The 9,673-nt window shown below is 41.0% G+C and overlaps 1 protein-coding gene across 1 annotated transcript; it reads right to left on the bottom strand.

The window, feature by feature from the left end:
- Positions 1 to 2,727: 2,727 nt before the first annotated feature.
- On the bottom strand, positions 2,728 to 9,455 carry LOC135910947 (nose resistant to fluoxetine protein 6-like). The gene is made up of 4 exons (XM_065443018.2): positions 9,347 to 9,455; positions 7,085 to 7,274; positions 4,639 to 4,781; positions 2,728 to 3,146 (listed from the first exon to the last, which is right to left on the bottom strand). Exons 1-4 carry the CDS (start codon positions 9,377 to 9,379, stop codon positions 2,931 to 2,933), a joined length of 582 nt encoding a protein of 193 aa, XP_065299090.1. The 5' UTR covers positions 9,380 to 9,455; the 3' UTR covers positions 2,728 to 2,930.
- Positions 9,456 to 9,673: the final 218 nt, after the last annotated feature.

Raw genomic sequence — 9,673 nt, 5'->3', positions numbered from 1 at the left:
TAGTCGGAATCAATTGACATCAGTATGGAATGATATTATTAAATTAGCGACGCACCGATATTCAATGCACTTCCAATAAAATTACTTCCGCAATCAAATTACTTTCAGAAGCTCAATCGGCTGCGCACGCCGAAACGTATGTATACTCTCTACCCCAGAGACAACGTGAAATATGATATTGAGCGTTCGTAATTTGAGAAACACTCACCTAAAAAGGTAATTATTTTTAATAAGGTAATTATTAACAATAATTAATAAGGTAATAAGGTAATAATAAGGTTACCTTTAATAAGGTAATAAGGTAATTATTTTTTAAAAAGGTAAATGACATCTGTCATTTTAACTAGAGAAATGGGCTGTATGGCAGGCTGACACAAAACGCGTTTACTTTCCACCTCAATGACGTCAGGCCGCCGTCCTTTTACTCGTCGGTCATACTCACTTTAGGAGCATGGGCGACGAGTAAAGTAGAAGAGGAGCCATGGCGTAAACAATCAGGTGTCTGCGCGCACGTGTGTTTTTGGCGTCTCGAACGGAATGTGCGTCTATTTGACGATCTAGCTTCTTCCTCTGGTTAGCATGCTTTGCTCGCCATGGAAAGCACACATAAACAAGCCGCTTCACTCGCTGAAAGTGAGCGTTGTCTTGCAGTGCTGCCAAGTCACTCATATTCTTTGACTTCAATTTATAGGCTAGGGCTACTAAACTCACTAAGCCTTGCCTTGGCTTATGGCGGCCGGGCATCCTTGAATTAGAAGTTTTGTAAAAGTTTTATTTCAGTTAGGCGACACCCAGCGTTTATACTAATATAATTAGGTAGACTTTTCAGAAACTCTACACATACCTTGTTCTACTTTTCCCACCATTTTTTGCAATGATCACCATTGATATCAAGGCCGAATTATGTTAATATCTTTTCCTGTGTAGCACCACCCAGGTTTGAATGGCATTTGTTGCACAGAATTTTATTGGAATGAGTGACATTAAAATCTCCAGTGTGACAGGAGTATCTGACAAGGCCGAGAGATTGTGGCTCTGGTGCGGCTTCGCGCTCATCGCTGTCGCAGCGCCCTGGCTATCCACTGCTGGCTGACGTAAGCAGAACGTCGCGCGGAGTCACGCGGCTTCGCGCTCGCTGCAGCTTCGCAATTTCTTTTTTCGCGCGCTCTCATAGCCGAAATTGTTCGTGCCACATTTCCGGGGGCTCTCGCATTTTTTTTTTCTAGACCCAAAAGTAGATAAGGCTTGTACGGAGAGTTTGCTTCAATTTCGCGATTTCGATGAGCCCACTGAAAAGAAGATTGTAAAAGTAATTCGATCGATGTTTATTAGTTAGCCACCAATTGCCAAGTGATACCCGCCGCCCTCCACTAACGGCATGTATCCGAAAGAAACAGCCTTTTATTTCAAAACGATTATTTTTAAATATTTAAGTATTCGCAGAAACAGCGGTAAGGTGTGTGACCGGACTAGTTGGTGTTGATCCATGATGTTTGGTTCAGCGCTTGTGTTCGTTTGCCGCCTCTTTCCTCGTCCTTTCTGTACTTTTGCGCTTTCGAACATTTATATTAGATTAAATTACGACGTTTTACGTGCCGAAACCACCATCTGATTATCAGGCACGCCGTAGTGCGGGAGTCTGGAAATTTGGACCACCTGGGGTTCTTTAATGTGCACCTAAATCTAAGTACACGAATTTTTTCGCATTTCACTCCCATCTAAATGCGGCCGCCGTGGCCGGTATTCGATCCATGACCTGGTGCTTAACAGCTCAAAACCACAGCCCCAAAGTAACCACGGCTGGTCGCTGTTAAACATCGTGGTTTGTAATAACCACTGGTATAAATGCATGGGAACCGAGAAATAGTTCCTCGATTCCCGAAATGCCGAAACGTCAGTCAAGTATACTGCTATATATATATATATATATATATATATATATATATATATATATATATATATATATATATATATATATATATATATATATATATATATATATATATGTATCTTGAGAAGGTAAGAAAGACACCAAGGAAAACATAGGGGAAATCATTGGTACTTTCTAATTGAATTAACGAAAGTGAAAGTGGATGAAGAAACAACTTGCTGCAGGTGGGGAACCATCCCATCTCTTCGTATTACGCGCGCGACGTTCTTACTAACTGAGCTGGCGCAGCGCCACTTTCCCATCCACTGTCTGTGGCATTTATGTTTGACTACCAGAACACACCCGGAGAGGGTTAGCCAGCGCCACAAGATATATATATATATATATATATATATATATATATATATACATATATATATATATATATATATATATATATATATATATATATATATATATATATATATATATATATATATATATATATATATATATATATATATATATATATATATATCTTGTGCAGTCGATTGCGGCCGTCTCCGTTGCACCATCAGTTGCACTTTGCAACGTTGAGCACAGGTCTTAAATTAGTAATCCGGGCCCTCACTAAAGGTGCCACGGTTTTCTGGCACTCACCGCACAATCGCCTCAGCATTTTCGTCGAAACTGTGAGCCTTTAAATGAAAATCTTACTTAGTACTGCTGTTAGCATCCACCTTCCTTTCTTAGGTGCACCAGACTTCCTTCAAACTTGTTAAGCGCTTGTTTAATGAGATGATCTCTGAATTAAATGTAGGTGTGAATAGAAAGTTCAGAGTCGGTTTCCAGGCCTTTCAATCCTGAAAAGTTGTAATCGACCAGCTTTCACCAATTCAAACGACACCACCACATTTTCATGGCATTCACTTGCGCACAATATCACAGCCACCATTGCACCGTTTTCGCCACGAGATGCGCACACTGAGCGTTCTGAAGGTCCACAATCGACGCCGCGTGGCAGAATGACGACACACAGAGCACACGGCCGGCTGCCGAATTAACATCGGGACGACACAACGTGGTCTACATTTATCTGGGGCTTCGCATCGCTGGAATTTTGCTGCGTTGGATGCCGCTTCCTCGCATTTCCGCCTCCACCGATAAGTCTGGTGAAAATGAATTTGTCCAGAGCACCTGTTGGAGCTTCACATGCGAGGAAAGCCAGGTAGGCCAGCAGGAAGCTCCACGCAAGAATCGCGAATAATAGTGTGACCTGGAAAAAGAAATGGTGGTACGTGAAAGTGCGCACTTGGAAATGTTATATGCTAATGACTCCAAATTTCCTGCATCCTAGAACCAATAAAAGGCGCGGAACTTAAGCGGTATTTTTTATCTTCGGACGCGTGGGAACGCTGGATATCAAATTATCTTGAGAGAGCATGTCGTGCGTACTCGTGGTACACTTTCACAGAAGCACGTTTGGTGAAAAAATTATAGGACAGGGAACAGGAATGTGACTTTTACTGGCACGCAATAAAAATAACCAGTGGAACCACTGATTGCACTCTTCGAGAGTGCTGCTGGGGCAGTTCTGTTGTCAGGTACTCGTATGCAAAATTTGCATTGTGTTATGAGCTAGATTACTCGGCGACAAGGACCCGTGACAATCCTATCAGAGACCCAATATTATAGGTTCAAGGAAAAAAAAATGTAGGCATCAACATGTGCCTAATCATGGTGTATGTCTAGCTTACCGTTTATTTCGTTAGTTATTACTCGATGTCGGAAACGTCATTTTTTAACCTACTATCACACAATACGCGCGTGACAGAATAACAAGCCCCACACGAACAGTGCGGCACATTTAATGCCGCCACAGTTCGTTAGACTCCAAATGCAGAGAAATGTAAAACACTTGGTACAACCTTCTCATAAATTTACTGCTAAAGAACAACACGCCAATAAGAAGCGCTGGAGTATAGAAAATGATAATCAATCACAATATATCAGAAACGTTATTATATGGGCAGTTCAGACAGAAATAAGAACACAACCCGTACCTACATCGAAATATATGCAAAAAGAATGACTATATCAAGCTAGCAAGCAAAGGAACGGAAGACTAAGATGTAGAGAGCGCAGAAAAACAAATATTGACGTCAATCAATACTCAACCACATGACTGATTGTTAATAAACACACTAAAATTTTCAGGATCGTTCGACAGTCCAAGACCTCTTATATACATCTATATATATCTCAGCAAACTTTTGAAATTTTCAAATAGGGCGATGCTTGAAAGATGCTCAAGTTTCTTCCATAAATTATCACATTACGATTAATGTGGTACTGGAAGTCACATTAGTGTGCACCTTCCTAGCTGAGCCGTGGTTATCCCGACTTCATGATTATGCCAAATGAATGCATGCTTCCATAATTCCTTTTTTAAAGGACAAAATTTTCACTCCCAAGGCATCTTTCATACACTCCACTTGAAGTAGTTACTGCCGCATCACAAAAATAATCCACTAACACACACGAACATATAAAGGCCCAAATCTGACCAGATGATTTATGTCATGCTTAGCACACCATCAGTTTGACTGCGCTTTGAAGTCCCATGCTAGGAAGCACTGATTACTGGCCGGTGTGCAGGTCAAGGTTGATATCCCTCCAAAAGACTATTATGCCTACACATAATAGTGCGGCGCGGAATTGGCAACAGCAGAGAAGACCGCACTTATATGTCTGCGATAGGAACTTACCAAATTAAATTTTGACCAGAATATGCGCTCCCTGGAGGCATGTAGGTAAAGTTCGATGAAAGGTAGATGGATCAGGTACACTCCAAATGAGAGCTTACTCAGCGGCACGAATACATTGCACGAGAGGAACTTGCTGACAAGTCCTGAAATGAATTGCAACAGTGTTTTGTTTAACAAGAGTGCATCATCAGTGTTCCCAGCTGATTTCACCCCAATTCACGCTTTGACTAGTAGCCCTGACTAAAATTGTCATCCACCCGAACGTAGCACGAAGTTAGAAAGAATAGACATGTGGGTGTCTCAGAAAGAAAGTTCAGTAAAAATTTTAGCTTGTCAGAGATTTGAATCCTGGACGAACGCCTTCCCGAGAGGTGACCTTTAGCATTTGGGCTAACCAAACACTGACTTGTCTACATGTTTACTCAGCCATCATTAAACAACTGGAAGACATGTGCAAGTGGCAGCAAAATTCAGGGGCACTATCACCACCTAGCTGTTTATACTAAACAGTCCAACGCCTTCGTTACGACTCGGCCCCTTTGCTGATAGAGGGGTATTCGAGATGCCAATGCACAGACGTCAACATCTGCACATCACTTTTAAATGTATTCGACAACACTTTAGAATGCGCACTCCGCAATAAAGGTAAAAGCAGAAACTATTTATGTAATCCGTACATTTTCGTTCGGTAATACCATAGAAATTATAGCAATCGCCGAAATACAAATACCCGCCTAAGCTTTTTGGCCATTTTAATATAAAACAGCACAATCTTATGCCGCGAAACCCCTCCCCACGACAATCTATGTTTCATTTCATTGCGGCAATTTAAAGAGTAACCCCTCGCAAAGCAAGGCAAAAGTTTGACACAATCTTATTAAGTCCTTTGCTTCACTCATGCAGCACAAATAACCGTTTGCGTGTTAAAAAAAAGCAGGTAGGTATCGTCTCTACTTCCGCACTTTGCAACAGATCAGCCCTTTTCTTCTAAAAGTTGTTCACCAGCAATAATCTCCATTGAGAATATTTTAGTGACACATGACAGCTTGATTGATTCAAACAGCTGAGAGGGATGCACAGCCACTGTTCTGACTTGACTTTCTGGCCATCGAATTCACGTGCTTCAGCTTCAAGAAAAGAAAACAATTCACGCAAGTAAACAATTCACGCAAGTAACCAATTGGCCTTATTCAAGCATTTGTGTTAATTGTTCCTGTCCCATCTATCATAACCAGGAACATGCGCGATAAGCACAAAGCTTGTGCCGTACTAACTAAATACCCCGTGCGAGTATACTTCCACTTCTGAGCCAGCTAACGTCCCAGCCTTCGTGCGAATTGAATGAAGGTGGCTTTGCTGACTTTGATAATAAGCGCAAGCGAAATGCTCGATTTTACAGTAGTAGTGAAAAATCACCCAATACAAGTGAGTGGGGAATTTAATGCCTCGTCATGGCTAAGACAACTAAATTTTTTTTTACTTATGCGTGTAATCTTCACTTCCGCTTTCTTCCGTGAGAGTCATTGTATCGTTTGGTGTCGTTGCCAAGATGGATAGCTTAAAGCGATCATTCTCGAGAATCTGACACAATACTAAGTGTAAGTGTAATCACATAGAAAACATGATGCTCTAAAGGTGTCGCGCGTTTTTTTCTAAACTGATACAATCGAAGGATCATTTTTCTCCATTCTTTTTTTTTTTCAGATCATCGACTACTCACGGAGGGTCGATCCATGTAATAAGAAAGGCAGAGTGTTCTACTCTGACTACTGAGGAAGCGCGAAAAGGTACAACGTTGAACTAAATTTCTTTATGCATTGCGGCCCAAGTCACGCAGCAAACGGCCCAGCATCCTAAACAGCACAAAATTAGCATGTGATTGTTTTGTGCCTTCCACTGCGTTACTAAACACCTATTGTAACTATTATGGGCACGTGCGAAGCGGTCATTGGAGGTTCTTCGACTCTGTATTTTTGAAAGGATAACAGAGATGTGATCATTTTTGCCACAGAATATTGCCAACCCAGCATTTTTGCCAACCCAGCAGCCAATACATTGGAACAAACATAAAGCACGTATAGAAGACATGTGCTGGAGTATGTGGTAAGATATATGATGGATGCCGACAGCATACTTAATTATCTCTGTTCTCGGCCTCATACTGAATCACGTACATTACTTAGTCAGTTTGAAGGATGTGGTGCATGCGGTGATTCTATAATGTTTCAATTCTGGTATGTTAGTATATACAGTCAAAAGTTTAGCAGGATGAATTCACATTTCAGGATGCTTTGGTATCCAATGAACACATGCTAGATGTTGCAAAAATGTTTGACCCATACTACGTCATAAGTTCGTTGATGGTATGACTGTGACGTCATTGTGCCAATAAAGTATTAGAGATGATAAGCAGCAACCTGAGAAGAAACTATTTGTGCAGCCTCACCGCCTCGTCCAGAAGCGCACGCCAATGTGATCCAAATGAGGGACACCGCCCACAGGATCCGATCAAAAAATGCTGCGAGTAGCTTTACTGCTTCCGACGTGGGGTCGGGGCTTCGGTACCAGGCGAGCTTCATGAAAATGCAGAGCAAGGCGCAGCTCGCATACACGCACCAGCCGGTCACCTGAACGGTCTGAAAAGAAAAAAAGAATTGATGAGTGAGTGAAACAGCATTATCTAAACCTTTTTTTTTTGCTTTAGGAGAGTATTAGCAAATGAAACCTTCTGCCTATTCTCTACGCAGTCGTCTTGGGCACGAACTCGAATAGATAGCGAATGCGAACGTGCGACACCGCGTTTTTGAAGTGGAGAGTAATTCAAATACTCCTTACTTACTAGCACTATTACCCACCGCACTTTTACGCGTTCCTCGACCCAAAGGAATCTAAGTCACCGGGTTCCTATTATACTTTCCCGAATTTAGAAGGGAGCGTGTTAAAAGCGCAAATTTAATGACGATAGCGTGCATATTTACATATGATGTTATTCGGCGCATTATGTTGGCTACTATGTAATTGCCTATTTCAGTGTTTATTTAATGTCACAAACTGCATGTATGGCGTCAGTGTCTTCCTCTTTCACTTTTTTTCCTCTGTGGCTGTCAAAGTGTGCTTTATGGGCATTTTCTACAAACGGGTGTTCCATCACTTCACCCTTATCTATTATGCAACATTTTGTGGGAATATAAGGCTTTCGAATTGGAAAGGACTCCCTAGTACCAGTCCTTTCCAAGTCAAATGCATGTAAAATACCTAAACGCTGTCATAAAGCAACCGCGCTGAGGTGATTTCAATTAAATGTGTGCTTATCAAAAAGCTGATGTAGTCACAGCAACCAAATTAGTATTATTATTTAAGCTGCATATTTCTGCAAAGATTGCCCGAGATCAATGAGAACGATGATATTTAGAAATCTGTAGCTCACCGCCAACAGCAGATATCGTAGTTCTTTGGAGTGCGTTTGTAGGACGCACAAAGAAAAAAATCAATGTACTATATCACAAGTTATGTGGCGTTGTTACAGCGTTTACGGGTGTTTTTTAAAAGCGGAATCAAGAAATTGGTGGCATATTTGAGAACAGTGAATAATGCATGAACTTTGCGCCCTCTAGATGTATCAACAAGCACAGTTGACTCAATTGTCAGCTTAAAAAAAGCGTCTGGTTCCGACAGCCCTCAGATTCTAACTTTTTCTTTTATAGGCATGAAACCTCCTCCCATTCAGTGCAAGGTACGCTAAGAAAAGATTTCACCTTTCCATATACTTAGAAAAGGACTCCTGTGTTGAGACTCTCTGCTCAAAGGCAAGTCTACTTTACCAACGTTGAATGAACGAAATTCGCCTGTCCTCCGCTTAGTGATTTTTAAGTTTATAAGTGAATGCGTAGGCATTGACAGCAATTAGGCTATACTATCACGATAGTCGAGTTAATGATATGGTGTGCATCCTGAGCGTGACTACCAGCATCACATTTGTACTAACTGAAGTGGTGGCAAGTTCCTATATTGAAGCCGCGCTGGTCAACGCATTCAAAAATAAAGCGAAACGAGACAGGCACACAAATTATATACGGTGCACTGCATTGTTATTGCATTGGCTTTGATGCTGAATGTTATGAACGTTCATCAGCTTTTCAGGGTAATTAAAGAAAAGCAATGGATGTACAGAAACATGAAAGGACATCCAGCTTTCCCTTACGCTAAAAGAATGCTCCTCTACTTCATTTCTTTATTTTCTGTCGGTCTGTCAGCTTTAACGTAAAGACGGAAGTTAATAAAGCTGCAAGGCTGTCTGTAATACTTCCGAGAATGGGCAAGATTTCAATCCGTAGGACACTCATGTGGTTGTCATGTTAATTAACATGACAAATTTATACGGCATTCATCACTAAATGTCATTTCATGGAAACAAGGTACCTTGAAAAAATACGTGTTTATTGCGGGCATTAGTTGTCTCGCTGGTCGGTTATTGCTGGTCGTCAATATATTTGCCACTTTTTAAGCAAGCTTTTTTAATTTTTCACAACATAGTAACGGCAGTAAGGCCATCGTTGCTGAATTCGTTACTCAAACGCCCAGGTGTACAATGCCTTTTAATATTATTATCACTTTTGCGTAATATTGCACTATACGTACTGTTTTTGTATGTATCTGAGTAATGCCAGAGTTATCAATAACTAAACGACTTAGTTGGTTCATAAATTACCTTGCTAATTTTTCGCTGCCTGAAGTCTTGCATAACAAGGTATGTCAAACACCCGCTGAAGTAGCACACGGCGTGATAGTATGGCCGAAGGTAGTATTCGTTCACAGTTTTGGACATCACTCTGCAAGAAAGTGAAAAAAAAATCTAAGATAAACAAAAGTAATTGCTGCATTGTCATACTTTAGGTAAGAAGTGTGCCGATTTTTTTTTATTGTTCAGTGATGCAGGCTGAAATACACCTGACATCCTAAAGCACACTTCATTCCTGAAAAATCCTTAAACACAGGTGGTTTGCATGAGTATTACTTTTGGTAACTTAAAGGAACA

Source organism: Dermacentor albipictus, chromosome 2 (genome assembly GCF_038994185.2).
Source record: "Dermacentor albipictus isolate Rhodes 1998 colony chromosome 2, USDA_Dalb.pri_finalv2, whole genome shotgun sequence".
Classification (NCBI taxonomy): Eukaryota; Metazoa; Arthropoda; class Arachnida; order Ixodida; family Ixodidae; genus Dermacentor; species Dermacentor albipictus.
The sequence above is the reverse complement of the archived record's forward strand: the minus strand, read 5'-3'. Positions and strand labels throughout refer to the sequence as shown.